The 21385-nt window shown below is 40.6% G+C and overlaps 1 protein-coding gene across 4 annotated transcripts; it reads left to right on the forward strand.

Annotated features, from left to right (window-relative positions):
- Positions 1-667: 667 nt before the first annotated feature.
- LOC102942730 (stem-loop binding protein) lies at positions 668-20433 on the forward strand. Of its 4 annotated transcripts, none has more exons than XM_037898240.2 (8): positions 668-1176; positions 1847-1984; positions 6950-7054; positions 7965-8024; positions 8309-8440; positions 8735-8884; positions 17111-17195; positions 19169-20433. In XM_037898240.2, the coding sequence occupies exons 1-8, from the start codon at positions 1130-1132 to the stop codon at positions 19283-19285; spliced, it is 834 nt and encodes a 277-aa protein (XP_037754168.1). In that variant the 5' UTR covers positions 668-1129; the 3' UTR covers positions 19286-20433. The 4 variants fall into 4 exon arrangements, with proteins under 4 accessions (XP_037754168.1, XP_037754170.1, XP_043400764.1 ...); XM_037898242.2 differs by having other exon boundaries at positions 839-1176; positions 1850-1984; XM_043544829.1 differs by lacking the exon at positions 668-1176 and adding an exon at positions 1183-1734.
- Positions 20434-21385: the final 952 nt, after the last annotated feature.

A 21385-nucleotide genomic window follows, 5' to 3' on the forward strand; every position in this document is an offset into this window, starting at 1 on the left:
GCTACGACAAATCTTGGCCATACTGCTAAATATGCAAAAAGAGCACCTAACTTTCCATAGGCAGTGTTTCTAGCTTTTAATCGACACATCAACGTGCCACTCCCAACACTACAGAAGCAGAAGAAAATACTGCATGTATCTCAGAGTACGCCATGGGGTGTAATTCTCCTCATCTCGCCATTCAGACAGCAGACAGGGTGTCGTGTGTGAGACCTGTGTAAGCAGAGGAAGGAGCAGAATGCTCTTGAAACCAGCAGGTTCCATGACAGCTGTGGGGGAGAGCTCCTGTGACTGCTGAACAAGGCTACTACATGGTCCCGTAGAAAAACACCAGATTGGTGGTGAGAAAGTGATGGGCCAGTGCAGAACAGGGAAGGTTTTAAAATATGTTTCGGTGAGACCCATGGTGGTATGGCAAAACCCCAGCAAGGCAACGCAGTGGCACCCAAGGCACCCGAAGAAAACAATGGAGAGCGCCCTGCAGTATCATGCAGGACCGGCGCGCAGGGTGCAAGGAAATGCGGCAGCACGAGCCCCGTGACGCAATACCCCCGATGCAGGGCGGGCGATGTACAGCCGCCAAGCCACGGGCTGCAACAGTACCACCCCCTCCGCGCTGCCGCTGCTGGGTTCAGATTCTCCCGCCAACACGCCCCTGGGCGCGGAGCCCTTCAGAGAGGAAGGAGGGAAGAGGGCGCGCGCGGCGCCAGCTGCAGGACGAGCCCACAAGGGCACTCATGGAGGGGGGGGGGTAGAGAAACATACCCTCCCCCGTGCGAGGTCTTGTGCCCGTTCCGAACCTTCATGTTCCCCTCCGGCGCTGATAGGGCAGGATCACTTCCCGGGCTGAAGGGGGAAGGGGGCTTTCCCGGCTTGAGACAGCAGGTTCTTTCTCGTCACAAGCTCACGCCCCTCTCCTCGATGGTCGGGCCCTGGCCGCCAGCGCATGCGCTCTAATAGGAGGCGGGCGAGGGGCGTGTGTCGCGCGGGAGCGCAGCTTCCCGGTCAGTCTGTGCCGGCGGGAGGCGCGAGCGGGGTGACTTGAGGAGGCTGCGACAGCGACCCCCCCCGGCCCGTCACCGCGCATACCGGCTGTGGCCCCAGCGCTGCCCCGAGCGTCCCGCGCGCCATGTCCTTCCGCCAGAGGAGCCCCCACGGCGGCGGCGGCGAGAGCAGGTGGGCGGTGGCGGGGGCAGGTGTCTCCGGTCCGGCCGCCGCTCGCGGCGGCAGCGTCGCGGGGGAGCCGTTCCCCCCCCCGCCCCCCCAGAGCGGCGGGGAAGCTTCCCGCCGAGAGGCAGCACGGCCGGGTGACCCCGAGCCCGCCTGTCTCCGTTTTCGGGGGTAGCCCCTGGGCTCGTCCACAGACCGGGCTTGGTGTGACTCTTCCCCCGAACCCTGGCGGCCGAGGGCGCCCAGGGCCGGGGCATTTCCCCGGGCTGGTGAAAGCGGGCCGGGGGGGGCGTCACGTCTCATGAAGAGAAGCGCCACCAGGAGTCGGGGCAGGTATCCTGGGGGCTCGCTTGAGGTGAAGGAAGGGTCGGGCAGAGAGCGAAGAAACACATGGTCTTGGCATAGGCTCCCGATACGGGAAAAGTGGGGGAGGGGATGCAGATTTGAGAGAGGGAACACCCAGATCTTTAGGTCCCCTTCCAGGAAGACAGCAGTTCCTGTGCAGATTCGGGTTGAGAAGCCTTTCAGGGACAAAATAGGGGAATGCTGTGTGTTGCGTTCAAGGTAAAAGTGGTGCCTGTATGCTTATTATTGCAACCTTTGTTGCATTGTGGCTGTAAAAGGTTACAAAGCCAGCATGTAAGTTTCACTTTTTAAAGACTGACCTATTTCCCAGCAGCCCACAACACCCAGCTCGTTGGTCTCAAGGAAGGAAACGTGGAGCAGATGGGAAACGCAGAAAACAGAATGATGCAGATTCGTCCGTTTTTGATGATGAAAACAAGTATGGACCGTCTGACAACAGGTTGGATAGGTATGTTTAATAAAGGATTTGTCCATAGTGTATGCAGCTGAAACAGGCTTGTGCTTCTTGTGCATGAGAAACAGTGAAACTGACCAGTATATTTTCACTTTCCAACCCTCCTGTGATATATCACTATCTAGTAACCTTGGAGGGGGGGGCATGGGAAGAGAGAGACAGGGATTAAAGTACCAATAGGGTGTAAAAACCAAGGAGTGAAAAACATTGCTTAGTGACTTTGTACCTTTTTATCTTGGAGCTACTTCCTGTGACGAATAAATAGCTGGGTTGTTCTTTTCTGCCCTGTTTTTTGTTAACGGCACCCTGATCGCCGGAAGGCCTGAATCTGCTCAGCTTGCAGAGACTCTCAGAGCTAAATTATCTGCATCGTGTGACCTTATGGTTGAGATGAGTGAGCAGAGAAGAGGGACTTGAGGGAGTGGCATGAGTTAAAGCTCATGGGAGCAGTTCCCAGGACTGGATGCTTTAGGGCTACTGCAGGAGCAGGGAAGCAGTGTGGATGGCTTTCCAAGGAGCTACTTTTAGCTTTGGAAGAATGCATGCAGGGGATCAATTTGAGGTCATACATTGTTCCCTATTCATGCTGCTACTTTTTGCCCTGATCCACCAGGATGGGAAACGTCAGTTGAGCAGCAAAATAGGTCTGATAAGTAGGAACATTGGGATAAAATTAGAAAAGGTAAATTTGAGCTGCATACTGGAAAACGTGCTCTCATGGTGAGGTATGTTAGGTTTTACAATAGTCAAAAGGGAGATTGTGGCTTCATTGATTAAAGTATTTAAGATTGGTCTGGACAGAGCACTGGACAACATATTGTAATGCCATAGATCCAAAGTTTCATATCGTGATGCAGTTCTGTGAGCTACGGCAGCTCTAGAGCTCGCTTACATGAAAAAGCAAGCGTTAAGTAAACAAAGGTGGGGAAAATGCACTTTGCTGATATTGCCTTTCTGTGACAGTTAAATTACATTCTCCTTTATTTTTTTGTAATCTGTGTAGTTGAATCGACACAGTCAATTGAAGAATGCTCTTGTGGAGGGAGGAAAATTGTTCTCCTTAACCTCTGAGGATATGACAAGAAGCAATGGGCTTAAATTGCAAAAAGGGCAGTTAAGGTTGGGCATTAGAAAAAAATTCCTAACTGTCAGGGTGGTTAAGCACTGGAATAAATTGCCTAGGGAGGTTGTGGAATCTCTGTCATTGGAGATTTTTGAGAGCAGGTTAGACACACACCTGTCAGGGATGGTCTAGATAATTAGTCCTGCCATCAGTGCAAGGGACTGGACTAGATGACCTCTCGAGGTCCCTTCCAGTCCTACGATTCTGTGATTAAAAATATAAAAAAAAAAAAAAATCCAACATGCATGATACACACACCAAGCATGGTTGTATTGGTATAAATTCAGATCCCTGGAAAAGCCCCTGGAAAGATTAGAAAAGTACTGAAACTACTTCTGTAGGTCACAGAGAAGTACTCTGCAGACTGCCAATTGCCTACCAACAGGGCCCTGTGAAAATTGTGGTTTCACAGACTGCATGGCAGGGTGGATTTGGTTTAAATCACTAGTCAGGAAGACTTGATTTAATCATGGTTTTCTACATAAAAGTGCATTCTTCATGGTTATAACCTTAACACACACTCTTCACAACTCAGAGATAGATGTAGGTTTCATCTTTAGAAGGTACAGACTATACATTTTTAAACAGTGATTTATTTTGAAAACTTTTCAGATTAGTTTTACAGCTATATCAGAAAATGAATGATTGTTTGGTTATTTCATTTAACAAAGATAATTGAATCAGATATTTATGAAGTCACTGGAAGGTGAACTATCTCCAACAGATTAATCATTAATATTATGAGGCTTTTCTTGCTGTGCTGTATTAGGAGGAGAACATCACCAGACAGACATGTCAATTGTTTTATTTAACTAAAACAACAACCTTAAGTATTCTGGATTTTTTTCTTCAACAGCAAACATAATATTTTAACAAAAACAAGCCTATGTCCCTCACTTTTCACATCTATGTCCAGACTTCTTCTCATTGTCCAGGTCTATTCTGCCCCCAACAATCTTCTATTCATTGAACTTTTTGAAACTTTTAGAGAGAGGTAAGGGATTGACTCTGTGTACACATATTTACAGAGGGACAATAGAGTTGAGGTCTTATTTCTCACCTCTCTATTTATTTAAAAACATTTTTGCTGTTAACAAGCATGTTACCTCTGAAGACACAAATCCACAGTTTGAGAACTGCAAAACTAAGCATTTCTGATGGTATCTTCTAGACTGAGTACTGAGTCCCATTTGGTAGATAGAGAGATTAACCTAAATAATCTATACAGAAGCCTGTGGAACCCCATATAATTGGGTCCCTAATCCATTAACTTTTGGAAGTCATTTACAAAACTTTTCTTAAACATTAGCTGAATATATTGTCTCATACTATAGAATTAGAATTTATAATCCCTATTCCATGATGAGATATCTTTGAGCTATAATGTATCTTAATTAAAACTATCTTTAGATAGGTTTTTTTCCTCAAAAAGTATTTTATAAAAAAAAAAATCTGATTTAAATAAAAAAAATCTGGGTTTTTTGGGGTTTTTAAATCATTGATTTTTTTTTTTGCTGCATGGGAATTGTGAAATTAGCCCATTTTTTCCAACTGCTGGGTGGTGGAAGCAGGCATTCCTGCTTTTGCCTCCCCACTGAGGACCCATCCGTTGGTGGAGAGGTTAGTGGGACAGTCCCATCCTGGAGAGGGTCAGGGAGGTGGCAGGCTGGTCCTATTCTAGCGGGTAGGGGGAGAGTCTTTCACCAGTGGCCAACATCCAGGCGGCGGCGGCTGCTGCTGCAGCTTGCTGGCTGGCAAGGATGCGGGGGTGGTACTGACAAGGTGGCCATTAGAAGTCCAGACCTAGCCAACCCCAGAGTGACCCACGCAGGCCCTGGGGAGACACCACAGTGCTATCTGGTGAGGAACTGAGTGGGTCCACGCACCCCAGCATAGTGGCCACTATTGCTTGGGAGACAAGCAGGTGTGTGTGGGTCTCCTACTCCAGTGGGGTTATCAGTGTGGGGAGATGGATCGTGGTCTCCTCATTAACTAAACCTGGACCTGCTGTGAATTTAAAAAAAATAAAAATAAAAAAATTGTGATTTCCCCCCACCACCACCACCTCCCCAGGGCCACAGTGAGAACTAGTGCTCTAAGAAGTAGTCTTGCATCAGCAGAGTGATGAACTAGATTGCCTAAAAGGACTTTTCCCATCTCTGATTTTTACCGCAGACCACTCCTGGAGTCTTGTGCACAATTTTGGACATCATATTAGAGGAAAGATAAACAATTCAGCCTCCTAGTTGCAGTAACTGAAAAACAAATCCAGAAATATACTCAGAGTTTAGGCAAAATGTCAGATCTGCTGCTTGTAGTGGTTTTTAATGTAATATAAAGCATGCTATTTTTTTCCTTCCCTACCTTACAATCTGTAGTTTTTGTTTAACTGCAGAGGCCGGCATTATAAATGAGAATCTACACTACTGAAATGTGGTATTTTGAAAAGTGAATTGTCATTGAGTTCAGTGTTTGTGTCCCACTTTTGTTTCAAGGCTTCAGAATGTGCTCCGTTTACAAGGAAGAAGTTTCTTATCCTATGACCCTGCAAACTCAATTTAGCAGTTGAAAGTCAAGCTTTGTTTGTGCCTTGTCTGTTGGCAGGTCAGATTCTCTCACCTGTGCATCCCCATTGCCTTAAATTACACTTGCATGGTCCCATTATCAGCTCTGCAATTTGTTGATGCCAAAAACATAACCGAATACAGATCATTCTCCCGTAGCTGTGTCACACTGTCTAGAGCGAGTGCCTACCTCAGGGCGGACACCTGGATCACTGTACCAGTCTTGCCATGGAGTCACAGTCTTTAGCCTCTTCAGTCTATCTTGCCATCCAGACAAACTGAACTTTGTGATAAAAGGTTATTAAAACCTAAAATCACACCAGATCCGGTTTCTCCCAGTCCCAAGAGCCCAATTTACACCAGATCTGTTGATATTCCAGATCTTACACCAAAGACTATGCTGGCAGCCAGTTCTGTAGTAAACTAACTATAGGTTTATTAGCTTAAGAAAAAAGAGTTATTGAGAAGTTAAAGCAGGTAAAATATAACAGGTAAATTGGTTTGTAACTCCAATGGTGACAGTGATGTAATAAACTTCCAGTTTCCCAAAAGCCTTTCGGGGCTACCCAGATTAATTCTGGGGATCTCCCTCTTCTCGTTCAGTTATTCTGCCCTGTTAGAATCCAAACATTCCAGAGATGATGGCTCATTTCTTGAATCCATATTTATAGCTCCTTTACACAAAAGCAAGCTGACAGTCTATCACCTGAGCTTTTCCCTTGAAGACGAGGTGTGAGGAATGCACATAGACTTTTGACCTCCCACCATATGCATAATGGCCACTCGCTTTGAAATTAGCATTTTCTGTTAAAGTTCTTAAGTCCTTCTTTAGCATTTTACAAAATGTCCTTGATGGGTAATTTATTTATCAGGGTATTAATATACTGTGTAAATGTTTGCTACTACGTACATTATGACAGGAATAGATAAATGAAAACAGTACCAGTAACATTCCACTAGTTTTCATGAAGTTTAAAAATCTGAATACATGCTTATATAACTAACCATTACTTTGATGTACACAAGTGAATTGACCTGAATATGCTCCAGCATGACCTGGTTATCCAGTGTCACAAGCTGTACAAGCTCTGCAATGGTAACTAGTCTGAAACTTTTTTATTAGTGCATGTGTATATGATTGGATACACATAAGGAATACAATGAGTAAGCAGTTCTATTGAAAATACTTTAATTAGCTACCAAATTAGAGGTTAATTAGGTGGGGGAATTGGGATAACATTCCAGTTTTCATGCAGAGATTTTGTTTTTCAGTTTTACAACACCAGAAGGTCCTGGGCCCTTTTCAAGATGTTCAGACTGGGGATCTGTAGTTGAAGAAGATGAAATGAGGACCAATGTTAATAAAGAAATTGCAAGGTACCATAGGTTTATATGATTGGTGTTGCAAAAAAGACCTGTTCTTGTAGAGTCATAGCTGCTTTTTTACCTTCGGTATTATAGCAGTACAATAATGAAATATCACTTATGGCTGTCATATGTAGGGACAAGTTCTGATTTCTGTTCTCAGGCCAGCTTAGACTTAGAAATACTGTAAAAGTGATATGATGTAGTCCTTTTGAAGGAGGTGACCAACATCACTGAACTGCCAACAGTCTAGCAGATACAGGATTGGCTTGCTGTGAGATTGACTGACTCTCTTTGAATGTCATTCCATCCACTACTCATCTGTTTGCATGGTAATTATTGTGATAAGACTTGAGGTGGAGTTTTGAAAGATGAATCTTCAGATTCCGAAAGAGAGATGAAGGACCCATTTCCATGATGGAAAAATGCTTACCGTGCACCTATGATTTGAACTTCACAGATGATTAAGGTCAGAAGGAACCCACTATCATCCTCCTCTAGTCTGACCTCCTGCACATTGAAGGCCACAGAACCTCACCCACCCACTCCTGAAATAGACCCCTAACCTCTGGTTGATTTACTGAAGTCCTCAAATTATGATTTAAAGACTTCAAGTTACAGAGAATCCACCATTTACACTACTTTAAACCTGCAAATGACCTGTGCCCCATGCTGCAGAGAAGGGCAGGGACCCTGGGTTTTTTTTTGCCTATCTGACCTGGTGAAAATTCCTTCCCAACCCCCAATATGGCGGTCAGTTAGACCCTGAGCATGTGGGCAAGGCCAGCCAGCCAATGTTGCAGTGAAGATGAACATTAATAGAAGTTACATTAATTATGCAGTGGAAACAATTTATGAAAGTAACATACATTTTTCTTATATTTTAAACAAGTATTTATACTGAATAAACTGTCTTTTCTAGATACAAAAGAAAGCTCTTGATAAATGAATTTGCAAGAGAAAGGAAGTCCTCTTCTGGAAGGTAAGTGTAAATTCATCTCTTGAGATCAAAGGAAAAATATCCTGCAATAGTTACTTTTAAACTCCTTGCATGTCCATGATTTTCTTGTTGTAAATAATCAACTTGAGGTAATTTGTTTTAACAAGTTCACCTTGTAACATGCTAATTCAACAAAATCCTGAACAGTTCAGAGATAAACCGAATTAGTGCAGCAGGTCTGAGGATTGCTGCAGCTGTGGGGGCTTGTGTGTTCTGGTGCTCACAAGATCATAATGCAATTCAAATCTAGATATTTTTTTCTTTAGTTCTGATTCAAAGGAATCCACTGTAGCAGTAGAACTTGAGACAGATGAAGTGGTTCTGATGAGAAGGCAAAAACAGATAAATTATGGAAAAAACACAATTGCATATGACAGATACATTAAAGAAGTTCCAAGGTAAGTTTCAGTGGTGTACTATAAATATGTAAACATTGTGCATGTCTGGTACTTCACATTTGATTACTTATTAAATTTGTTTATAGACCAAACTTCCTGGGGTGGAGGAGGGAGAAACCTGAGCCGCACAATAATCAAGCGGCTTAACTGTCTTAAATACCTGCCTGGGTTTAAAACCAACCCAAAATATTCTGAGAATGGGATTTAATAGGTTTCCAGTGTTAGACAAATTCAGTCACTTTACAGATTATTTGAAAAGCTATAGTGGAATTTTCATGACAATTTTCTAAATAGATGTCATCGAGTACCAGGGGTCCATCCTAGAACTCCAAATAAATTTAAGAAGTATAGCCGTAGGTCCTGGGACCAGCAGATCAGACTCTGGAAGGTTGCTTTGCATTCTTGGGACCCTCCTGCTGAAGAAGGAAGTGACTTGCAAGCAATGTATGTATCAAACAAACAATTTTTCTTCTAATATATTTTTCTTCAGAAAATATGACTATGCTATCATCTGAGTCATCTATTGAACATTTTAATTCATTCATCTGCAGCTTTTCAAAGTGATTATACGGTGTGAACACTTAATACTGCTTTAATCACTTTCTATTTTTAGCTGAGTTCCAATTCAGTTCACCTTTAGTCGGAATATGTAAGGCTCACCTGGCTCTCCATACTTAGCAAGCCTGTGGCTTCCATTGTCATCAAGGATAACTTCTGTTCCAAGTCCTTAAGGAGGCTACCTTTTGCCAAATTTTAGTGCTATATCTTAGTAAACCCAAGAAGCTACTACTAAGGGCTTGAAGGCTCTGCCTGTCAGAACCTAAAGTTCATTCTAGTCAATAGATTAAACAAGCCCCCCTGTCACCATTATTTCATATCTGAAGCACTGTTCTAGCACAACAAAAATTGGCAGAAGCTATTACATCTATCTTATGTTCAGAATGGTATAAATCAGCAATACTTGCAGCTCAGGAGCCTCTGTTTAAGTGGCTCTTTGCAGCATGTGATATTAAAATGTGTGATTTTTAATAATTAATCAGGAGGCTTTTACTATGTTATTAACCAGTTGTAGTTGATAGGCCAGTCAGTTAATTGCAGTTAATTCACATGATTAACTACAAAAAATTAATTTCAGTTTTAATCAGTTAATACATACTAATTGTAATTTACATTTTCAAATATAATTTCAATTACAACACAATACAAAATGTACAGTGCTCACTTTATTTTTATTACAAATATTTGCACTGTAAAAGAGTTTTTTTTCAAATACCGCATACAAGTACTGTAGTGCATCTTACAAATGTAGATTTTTTGTTTTGTTACACAACTGTTTTGTTTTTGAATGCAATGTAAAACTTTAGAGACTACAAGTCCTTTCAGCCAATCGCTAAGACAAACAAATTTGTTTACATTTATGGGAGATAATACTGCCTGCTTCTTATTTACAATGTCACCTGAAAGTGAGAACAGGCATTGGCATGGCACTTTGGTAGCTGGCATTGAAAGGTATTTACGTACCAGATATGCTAAACATTCATATGTCCCTTCATGCTTTGGCCACCGTTCCAGAGGATATGCATCCATGATGACAAGTTCTGCTCGATAACCATCCAAAGCAGCGCAGAGTGACACATGTTAATTTTCATCATTTGTGTTCAATGCTGCCAACAGAAGGTTGACTTTCTCTTGTTTCGGATTCTGCAGTTTCCACATTGGAGTGTTGCTCTTCTAAGACTTCTGACAGCATGTTCCACATCTTATCCCTCTCAGATTTTGGAAGGCACTTCAGATTCTTAAACCTTGGGTTGAGTGCTGTAGCTATCTTTAGAAATCTCACATTGGCACCTTCTTTGTGTTTTGTCAAATCTGCAGTGAAAGTGTTCTTAAATCAAACATGTGCTGGGTCATGATCTGAGACTGCTAGAACATGAAATATATGGCAGAATGCAGGTGAAACACAGCAAGAGACATACAATTCTTACCCAAGTAGTTCAGTCACAAATTTTAATTAATGCATTATTTTTTAACGAGTGTCATCAGCATGGAAGCATGTCCTCTGGAATGGTGGCCGATGCATGAAGGGGCATATGAATGTTTAGCATATCTGGCACATAAATACCTTGCAATGCTGGCTACTAAAGTGCCATGCCAATGCCTAGTCTCACTTTCAGATGACATTATAAATAAGCGGGCAACAACCTCTCCTGTAAATGTAAATAAACTTGTTTGTCTTAGCAATTGGCTGAACAAGAAGTAGGACTGAGTGGACTTGTAGGCTCTAAAGTTTTACACTGTTTTGTTTTTAAGTGCAGGTATGTAACAAAATTACATTTGTAAGTTGCACTTTCACGATAAAGAGATTGCACTACAGTACTTGTATTTTTCAGTTCACCATATACTATTTTTACAGTGCAAATATTTGTAATAAAAAAGTGAGCACTGTACACTTTGTATTCTGTGTTGTGATTTAAATCAGTATATTTGAAAATGTAGAAAAACGTCCAAAAATATTTATAATAAAGTTCAGTTGGTATTCTAGAATTGTTTTAGTGCAACTAACTGTGATGTTAGTTGCAGTTATTCATAATTATTTTTTTGATCATTTGACAGCCCTAGTAGTTGATAAAATAATGACTTGGTCAGTCATTTTGCTGTGAGAATAAAATAAATAAATAAATCCCCTGTCATTCCATTTAAATATGAAAATATATATATATATATATAGTAAATGAAACAATGAATTCACTCTACTGGCTGTATTGGGTAATGTTGATCCCTAATTTGGGTCCTGAACCACTGAAGTCTGAGCATCACTGGTGTGAATAACACAAAGCAATTTAGGCATTGTTGCCCTGTTTTGCTGTGGCAGTGCACCGCCCCCCCCCCCCCAAAAAAAAAACAAAACAAAAAAACAAAACAAAAACGGTTATGCCTCCAGATTAGCGGGCTCTTAATACAATGTTTTTGCCTTTCGGTCTCCAGGATGTACCAAATCCTGTGACTTTGCAGGGTTGTGGAAACAGTGATGTTGTTCCCTGGCTCTGCATGTTTTGCTGCGTAAGAGCTTTTTGGAAGGAACAGCCTACTTCCCCTTACAACAGAAAGGGGAATTATCTGATATTGGCATTGGTGAGAAGATAATTTTCTGAAATAGACAAAATGGACATGGCCCCATGTGATATAAATTTAAGTAGAAATGCAGCTTCACAAAGAATCAAGATTAATCTGTCATTCTGACCTTCACATTTGTAAAGTGGTTTTAGTGCAGGGAAATGAGCATAACCATGCTTAAAGTTGAAAAACCATGGCTTTCGACTGAGCTGCATTGGCGCTCTCTTCATAGATTGCAGGAGAAGTAGGTAATGTTTAATGTGTGTTTGAGTGGAACTGAAGTTTACCAAGTTCCTAAAACAGTGTGTTAACCCCTTTATCCTGTGGCATAAAATTCAGCTACTTTGTTTCAATCACAGAAGAGTCCACTCTGCTCTCTTCCCACTAAACTTGCCTTCCATAATGCTAGATTCTTCACAAGTATCAATATTGCTGTCTTCGACTATTGCATTGCTCTTCAGTCCCAAGAATTTAACTTAGAATGGAATAAGTGGTAAGGACTTTCTCAGTAGCTTGATTATCGCCTCATCTGGTCCTAGCAACTCCTCATCAGTGTTTTTGCTGTCCACTGCTAGGGCCTCTTTGCTCTGAGTAGTTCCCCTTGTGCTGTTCTTGACACCATCTCATGTATAGATGACATCCTGCTATCACTTACTCTGTTTGCCTCAGACATAGCAAGAAGACTTTGAAGGCAACACTAAAATGGTGCCTAGATTCCTGCTCATTTGAATCTGTTGGATATTGGTAGTGTGGGTCAGTAGTCCCGAAGATTATATAACTCACTGTTTTTAGTGGTTTCAGGTGTACTTTCTATGCAGCCTTTAGCCATACAAATAGAAGAATAAAACAGCTTAACCCAAGAGAATGAAACACAAAGGCTTTTCTTCCTGATGAAATCAGGAAAAGACTGGAGGATAAAGGGCAAAGGTTGACTTGTTAAAGGCTTGTTAACTTAAAGTTAATCTCTATTTGGGACAGATTTGTGCTTTTCTATATTGAGCTGGCTCATTACAATCTAATAAACTTTGTGGAATTAAACTCCACAATATCAGTGTGTGTAAGATAAATAGTTGTAGAGATTGAACACAATACAAAAAATGATTAGGACAAATGTGCAAAACTATACTAATGAGATATCAGTTTAATAATCTTTAGTTTTCAGGCATAAACAACTTTTTTCCATATATATTAGAAATTGCAATTTCCATCATTAGTAGCGTTTGCTTGCTTTGCTCAAGCTGATGGAAGTAGCAAAGAATGCAGGAAGATGTCTTTGATCCAAACAACTGACCATTAAAATGATAATTGCTGACTGTTAAAAACCTGAAGTACGGTGTGAGGGACCATACAATTTAAATGAATAAAAGCCCTGGAACTCAATTATGGGTTCCCAAAACAATTAATAGTCCCCCAGATCTGGGTTTAAGTGACTTGCTCAGCTTCACATAGGAAGATTTGGTGAGGTGGGGATAGAACTGAGCTCTCCCAAGGCATCAAAGAGACATTATTAAGGAGACAAGAGCAAACTATCCCACTGGCTAGGAAAGAGAGGAAGTATGGCAAGAGACCACACTGGCTAAACCAGGAGCTCTTCAATAATTTAAAACTCAAAAAAAAAAAAAAAAAAAAAAAAAGTCCTACAAAAAGTGGAAACTCAGTCACGTTACTAAGGATGACTATAAACAGATAACACAAGTATATAGGGATAACATTAAAAAAGCCCAGGCACAAAATGAGATCAAACTAGCTAGGAACATAAAAGGTAACAAGAAAACATTGTACAAATACATTAGAAGCAAGAGGAAGACCAAGGACAGAGTAGGCCTGATACTTAATGAGGGGGGGAAAACAATAACAGATAATGTGGAAGAGGTCCTTACTGACTTCTTTGTTTTGCTTTTCAACAAGAAGGTTGGTGGTGATTGGACGACCAACATAGTGAATGCCAGTGAAAATGAGTGGATCAGAGCCTAAAATAGGGAAAGAACAAGTTAAAAATTATTTAGACAAGTTAATGTCTTCAAATCACCAGGGTCTGATGAAGTGCATCCTAGAATGCTCAAGGAGCTGACTGAGGAGATACTTGCTAATGGCTCAAATATCTTTGAAAAGTCACGGAAGACATTCCAGAAGACTGGAAAAGGGCAAATATAGTGCCCATCTATAAAAAGGGAAATAAGGACAACCCGGGAAATTATAGACCAGTCACCTTAACTTCTGTACCTGGAAAGATAATGGAGCAAATAATTAAGAAATCAATTTGCAAACACCTAGAAGATAGTGAGCATCATTAAGTAACTTAAGTAACAGTTAGCATGGATTTGTCAAGAACAAATCATGTCAACCAACCTGATAGCTTTCTTTGACAGGGTAGCAAGCGTTGTGGATGAGGGGGGAAGTGGTAATGTGGTATATCTTGACTTTAGTATGGCTTTTGATACTGTCTCGCATGAACTTCTCATAAACAAACTAGGGAAACATAACCTAGATGGAGCTACTATAAGGTGGGTGCATAACTGGTTGGAAAATCGTTTCCAGAGAGTAGTTATCAGTGGTTCACAGTCATGCTGAAAGGGCATAACAAGTGGGGTCCCGCGGGGATCGGTTCTAGGGATCGGTTCTGGGTCCAGTTCTGTTTAATATAGTAATCAATTATTTAGATAATGCCATAGAGAGTACACTTATAAAGTCTGTGGACGATACCAAGCTGGAAGGGGTTGCAAATGCTTTGGAGGATAGGATTAAAATTCAAAATGATCTGGACAAACGGGAGACATGGTCTGAAGTAAATAGGATGAAATTCAATAAGGACAAATGCAAAGTACTCCATTTAGGAGGGAACAATCAGTTGTACACATACAAAATGAGAAATGACTGCCTAGGAAGGAGGACTGCGGAAAGGGATCTGGGGGTCATAGTGGATCACAAGCTAAATATTAGTCAACGCTGTTGTGTGAACGCTGTTGCACAAAAAGCAAATATCATTCTGGGATGTATTAGCAGGAGTGTTGTAAACAAGACTCGAGAAGTAATTCTTCCGCTCTACTCCACGCTGATTAGGCCTCAACTGGAGTATTGTGTCCAGTTCTGGGCACCACATTTCAGGAAAGTTGTGGACAAATTGGAGAAAGTCCAGAGAAGAGCAACAAAAATGATTAAAGGCCTAGAAAACATGACCAATGAGGGAAGATTGAACAAATTGGGTTCATTTAGTCTGGAAAAGAGAAAACTGAGAAGGGACTTGATAACAGTTTTCAAGAACGTAAAAGGTTGTTACAAGGAGGAGGGAGAAAAATGTTTTTTTCTTAACCTCTGAGGATAGGACAAGAAGCAATGGGCTTAAATTGCAGCAAGGGAGGTTAGGTTGGACATTAGGAAAAACTTCCTAACTGTCAGTGGTTAAGCACAGGAATAAATTGCCTAGGGAGGTTGTGGAATCTCCATCACTGGGGATTTTTAAGAGCAGGTTGGACAAACACCTGTCGGGGATGAAATAGATAGTACTTAGTCCTGCCTTGAGTGCAGGACACTGGACTAGATGACCTCTCGAGGTTCCTTCCAGATCTATGATTCTATTTGCCTGCCTTAGTCACAAAGCCATCCTTTTCCCTTCCTGCAGTCCCCTGCCTTGTTCTCTATATATGCTTCTACTTCTATAGTGAAAGAGGCAGGGATTCTACAGACAGCCTCATTCACTACAGAACCCTGATTAATTCCCTCAGCACCATCCTGTTCACTGTATGAGGCTGAATCCTGTGGAGGAAATAGTATGTGATCATGTAATTAAAGATAGTAGTATAATTCATACACAATGCAGCTGAATTAAGGATGCCTTTGCAGTCTACATTATGGCATTTCCTCACTAAAGTGCTTGATTGTAACAGCCCTATCATGCACAGTTGGTAGGCTTTGAATCCTGAACCTTTGGTACAGGAGCACAGTGTAAGATACTAGATAATTTTCTTCTGCTACCAGCTAATATAATCCCTGGGAGAATGGGCTGCTGGGACCATGTGCTGGGTTTGAGGAGGATGCATTTGGTGCGAGGAGGGGGAAGAGGGGAAATCTCTTCTCCCCCAGGAGAAAGTTAAGGATTAAGCGCATAGTCATTTTTAGCTTTTTTTCAAAACTTATTTATCTGAGCCCAGGATACATCTGACATTTCCGAAGTATGAAATGGGAACCATGGTTTCAAGAAAATCCCAAAGCCCTCTCCAGAAATGGGAACCATGCCTTCAAGAAAATCCCAAAGCCCTTTTTTACTTAACTAATTTATTTTTAGATCAAATTATGGATTTTCTACTTCATGCCTTCTTTGTGTAGTAGATATCAAGAGAATATGGCTTGGAGACTAGAACATCTGCAATCTGGCAGATAGGGCACCCTGCTTTAGTAATATCTAGCTCTTATATCACACTCTCCCCCCCCCCCCCCCCCACCCAATTGACTTCAAAATCCTTTATAAAGGAGGTCAGTATCATTATCCTCATTTCCCAAGGGAAACTGGCACAGAGGCAAAGGTACCTGTTTCTGGATTGTGGGAGGAAAACATCCTGTGCTTTGCTTTTGAAGGCCTTGTCTACACTAGATCTGTTTCTCTAAAAGTTAACTGACTATCAGCAGTAGTGACAGTGGAATGCTAGAATAAACAAGGTACTAGTAATTTACTACCATGCTGTCTAAACAAGTTCTGAGCAGAGCTAGATGACACTAGGTAAAATGCCAGTGGGAAGTCAGAGCTAGCTTTCCTACTGTTTGTAGCAACAGTGGGAACATTTCAAAAGCTGCCTACTGAAGAAATAGGGGAGTGTCTAAAAATAGCAAAAAAAATAAAGGCTGCTACTAGAAGGGAAGGGAGAAGAGATCTCTTCATTCACCAAACTCTGTGAGCTGAGGGGGACCAGGTGTGTGGGTTTTTTTGTTTTTTTGTTTTTTTCTTGCTGCATCTTCCTTGGAGACAGCTGGCAAAACACTCCTCTTCCCAGTTTTCTACAAGCTTTCTCACTAGTTTTTATTACTGCATATTGAGGGTCCTCAGAGTTGATCATCATCCCCTCACCAATGCGTGATACCTTTCCTGGCACCCCCACCAAGGTTAGACAGGTTCCTAGAAGAACAGCTGCAACTCACCATGTTAATTGGTAGAATCTTGCTTTGATCTCTTGCTCCAAACATAGTAGAAGCACGCTGGTTGTTTCTAGTATCAGCAAGTGGTTTTTAGATTAAAAGAGCTTTGCTTATCTTTAATGTGACTTGTGAGAGACATTCTTTAGTAAGATTCATGTTGTCATTTCAGACAGTTAAACTTACAAAAAATTGACCTCTGAATTGAAAAAAAACACATACGGTTATGAATTCCTAAAGTGATGCACCAAGTTCATTGCAAGCAATGCAGGATTTTTTTTTATTGAATCTGAGTGTTGCATGCAGCGAGTTCCCTAAGTGACACAGCTGTTGGAATCACACTACTTCCTTAAACTATACCATAGTTTAGTAGACTGCATCATTGGGAGATTTTAACTTGCTCTAAATCTCTGAATCGTTTTAATTTTATAGCAGTCCAGTTGATCTTGGTGAGATGGAGACAGAATCCATAGGAAGTAATTCTACTGAATCTCAAGCAAGTTCTCAAGACAATTATGTAAGTAGTTGAATAATTATGGCAAAATATTAAACTGTATTTCAGATTAATAATTAGGGCTGTCATGATCTAAAGCACAGTTAATAGCAAGGTTAAAAAGTAGTGATTAATCAGTTTTAATCACCCTGTTAAACAATAATAGAACACCAATTGAAATGTATTATAAATATTTTTGGATGTTTTTCTACATTTTTAAATATATTGATTTCAATTACAACACAAAATACAAAGTGTACAGTGCTCACTTTATATTTTTATTACAAATATTTTCAATGTAATAAAGATTAAAGAAATAGTATTTTTTAGTTGCCCTCAAAGTGCTGTAGAGCAATCTCTTTATCATGAAAGTGCAACTTTAAAAATGTTGAATTTCTTTTGTGTAACTGCACTCAAACAAAACAATGTAAAAATTTTTAGCGCTTACAAGTTGAAGCATGAAGGGGCATATGAATGTTCAGAATATCTGGCACCTAAATACCTTGCAATCCCAGCTACAATAGTGCCATGAGAACACTTGTTCTCACTTTCAGGTAACATTCTAAATAAACGGGCAGCATTATCTCCCATAAATGTAAACTTGTTTGTCTTAGTGTATGACTAAACAAGAAGTAGGACTGAGTGAATTTGTATGAGGTGAATTGAAAAATACGATTTCTTTTGTTTATCTTCTTTACAGTGCAAATATTTGTAATATAAAGTGAGCACTGTACACTTTGTATTCTGTGTTGTAATTGAAATAAATATATTTGAAAATGTAGAAAAATATCCAAAACTATTTATAGTAAATTTAATTTGGTGTTCTATTATTTAACAGTGTGGTTAAAATTGCAATTAACCACAATTTTTCAATCTAGTTAATTTGGTTTGTGTTAGTCACATGTGTTAACTGTGATTACTTGAAAAACCTATTAATAATCAACTTTTTGCTGCTTTTACAGTTGTTTCCTAAAGTGTGAGGTTGTCCTCCCCCCATACCCCCTTCCCCCCCCCCGATTAGCCGGAGATGTGTGAACAAACCACTTAATTGTTCGTCAAGGTCTGAGTTTTCATTTAAAGACTCTAGCTATATGGTTGTGAAAAAGCTCTTGGTCATATTTTCAAGTATAACTAATCTAGCAATGCCTAAGTTTGCAGAAAGCATGAAATAATACTTCAGTGGGTACTAACTCAGATGCCATTGATGATATTTTTAATGTTAACATTAAATATTTCACTTTTCAAAGCATGTAAGAAAGGGGAACATGTCGTGAAATACATGATCTTCTGAGATCGCTCATTTTGGGTATGCCAACACATGAAGATTGAAATGGGGCGTAAGGCTATGAGTCAGTCACAGATTCTGTGGGGTTTTTGGGGGGTTTTTTTTGTATGAGGCCTTCACAACTTCCTCAAAATTCCACTAATTCAGCCCCTGGGTGGTGGGCAGTTGCCCTGCTTGCTACCTCCTAACGCTGGCCCTGTGTACACTTTTGTGATTTATTGTTTGTTTCCTGCATCCTGTCTACCTTTCAATAACCGTGCTTGTGCCAAAATCATAGCCTTCGGCCTAAAGAGGACTCAGCTTTCAAAAGTTTGGAGAAGACTGAAGTAGTCTAAAATGTTGTGACCTTTTGAGCAAAAAACAGCAGTACAAGAAGGTCTAGCATTCTGTACAGACTGCTTCCAACTCTCTGCTGCTTCTGATATAGTACTGTTTGTACAGAGCTTTAGTAGACACTTGTGATAGATCCTATACATAGATGCAACATCCCAAGGGCAGTCTTTTGAAAGGTGGTGTATGTTCAAGCATTCACTAAGACTAAGTTTTGAAATTGGTTTGGATCTGCCTTTAACACATCTCACATGATACTTTAGTGAAAATAGGAAGGTCTAAGTGAAATACAGAAATAATGGAATATGAAGATGAAATATTAAATAGATGAGGTGCACGCTGACCTTAATTTCTTAATCACTAATGTAATTTTCTGTTCTAGGATACCTTTTCTGGCACGCCCACCAAGGTTAGACATGTTGACTATCGGGTGGAAGGCGAATTTGACTTGGAGGCATGTTTGAATGAGCCACTTAAAGACTTCAGTACTGTGAGCTAAGTGGTGCTCTGTGCAGGCTGTTTTAAGGGAAACATTCTTTTAAAAGTTTGTGAAATGTTCGCCTGGTATTCTCAAACTGGATGTTGTTCCCTATCTGTCAATAGTGCAGAAGCTTAAGCAAGTTAAAGGGCTGTTCCCTAATTTGTGGTCTCTCTACGTATTTTCTGGACCAAATTTGTGTAAAGAATAGAACTTAAGTTGTGTGACTTCCTGTTTGACTTCTAATTTATGTATATCAGATGGTTTTACAAGACTACTTTTTTATAATTATTCAGAAGATGGAACTAGTCATAGAAGAAACAGCCAAAGGCAACACTGCTATCCTTCAGCAAACTTAGTTCTGTAAAACTTCAGGTTGTCATTCATTTCCCCATATGTGAGTTTATTGCTTAAGTGCTTTGTTGGCAGTCCACAGAGCAATGTATCCACAGAACAGGATAAGCAGGTGTGGTTTGAGATTTTGCATGCTGCCCTGCTACTGCGTGAACCAACTCTCCTGCAAACCCTGCCTACAGAGGGTGAGGGGAATTTAAATTCAATACCAGCTGAATCCATGGCCTCTCAACAGATAAATTGAAATTTTTATTTCATGTAGCTATAATGACCTGTAACAACTTTAGCTCATTATTGGACTAGATACTTGAACTATTGATCTAGAAGTGTGGAGGGCTCTGTCCTTGTTTCAAGAATCACCCAACCTCTAACTTTCACTTTGATTTCCCTTAATTGGCAAAGATATTTGTGTAAGTGCTTTTTCCACATTACAAGGTTTTCCTTTTTTTGATTCATTTAAAGTAAATTCCTTTCATTTGCAAAAGCTTATTTTGTAATGGTGGGAAAAGACATAATATGTAAGTTAATATTGAAACCCCATTTAAAAAACAAAACTGAAGTGTGGCAGCGATGCATTAAGAAGCTGTAGCCTAAATTTGGTACCTGTAAATAGTCATGGATAGATATAACTTATCTAACACTTAGAGAAAAATAAACAATATATCTAGGGAAAGTGCTTGATTTGTATTCACTGTTTTTAATGTAAAACTGTTGTAAATGATAACTTTGTACATACATTCTGCTGAAAGCAGTTAATGTTTCTATTGCTTTTGTATGGGACAGTGTTGCTAAAAATAAATACATTAAATATGAAATATTTACAAGTAGTTTTTCTTGTAAATGTTTTCCTTATGGAAGTAGTAAGAATGAGATTGCTTGAGCTTTCTTCAAAGTAACAATCTAATGAAGTCTTGGATGCATGCTATGCCTAGGAATGGCATGACAGCTAGATATGCTAGGTAAGGAGGTGGTCTAGAGCATAGCATGTGACGTGAATTTCCTCCCTATCTCTGCCCTCTGTTACTTATGATATCGGGGTGGGGGGAAAGGTAGAGTGATTTTTTTCCATTCCGTAAAATGGAAATTCCTGCTTCACAGGGTGTGCTATGAGAATTGAAGCTTATAAAGTTCTGAGTACTTTTATTCATAGCCAGCACCGGGCTCTCTTGTCATAATGCGTGTTCAGGAAGGATCCAAAGAGGAAGGGCTGCTAATGTAACACTCAGGGAAAAGAATCCTAAGACACTGGATCGGTTCATCAAAAAAGTCTACTCTGACAGTCTCCAACTGTGCATTGCCAATGACAAGATGTGTCTGGCAAAATATGATTATCTGCACTGGAACAAATTGTCTTAGTTTATGGAAAGTTAAAATCATCATGCTAGAGGGGCAACCCACAGCTAAAATATCCATGCAGGTTGCTTTGGATGCATCTGATACAGCTGTGTGCACCATGGCCACAGCAGTGGCAGTGTGAAGATCATCCTGGCTCCAGTCATCAAGAATACTCAGGAAGGTCAAAACCAAGATCATGGGTCTTCCATCTTCAACTCAGAGATCAACAAGGCCCTCTGCTCATTAAAGGACTGTAGAGCTGCTTTACATTCTTTGGGATTGTGCACTCCATCCCCAAGGAGAAAGCAAGCCAGAGCTCAAATCTCCTTCAGATAATGTCCCTTTGCTCCATACTGTTGTAAACAACAGAGGTCACTGGAGCCACTGAAGAAAAAGCAGGCAACCCAGTGCTGCCTCAGCTATGGTGCCCTT

Source organism: Chelonia mydas, chromosome 4 (assembly GCF_015237465.2).
Source record: "Chelonia mydas isolate rCheMyd1 chromosome 4, rCheMyd1.pri.v2, whole genome shotgun sequence".
NCBI classification, from domain to species: Eukaryota; Metazoa; Chordata; order Testudines; family Cheloniidae; genus Chelonia; species Chelonia mydas.

Excerpts from the sequence above, each read along its gene's own strand:
- LOC102942730 (XM_043544829.1), top strand. The coding sequence starts at position 1,472 with ATGAAGAGAAGCGCCACCAGGAGTCGGGGCAGGTATCCTGGGGGCTCG. Across the intron at positions 1,735-1,846 it reads TGCTGTGTGTTGCGTTCAAG|CAGCCCACAACACCCAGCTC; the intron begins GTAAAAGTGGTG and ends CCTATTTCCCAG. Across the intron at positions 17,196-19,168 it reads CAAGTTCTCAAGACAATTAT|GATACCTTTTCTGGCACGCC; the intron begins GTAAGTAGTTGA and ends TTTCTGTTCTAG.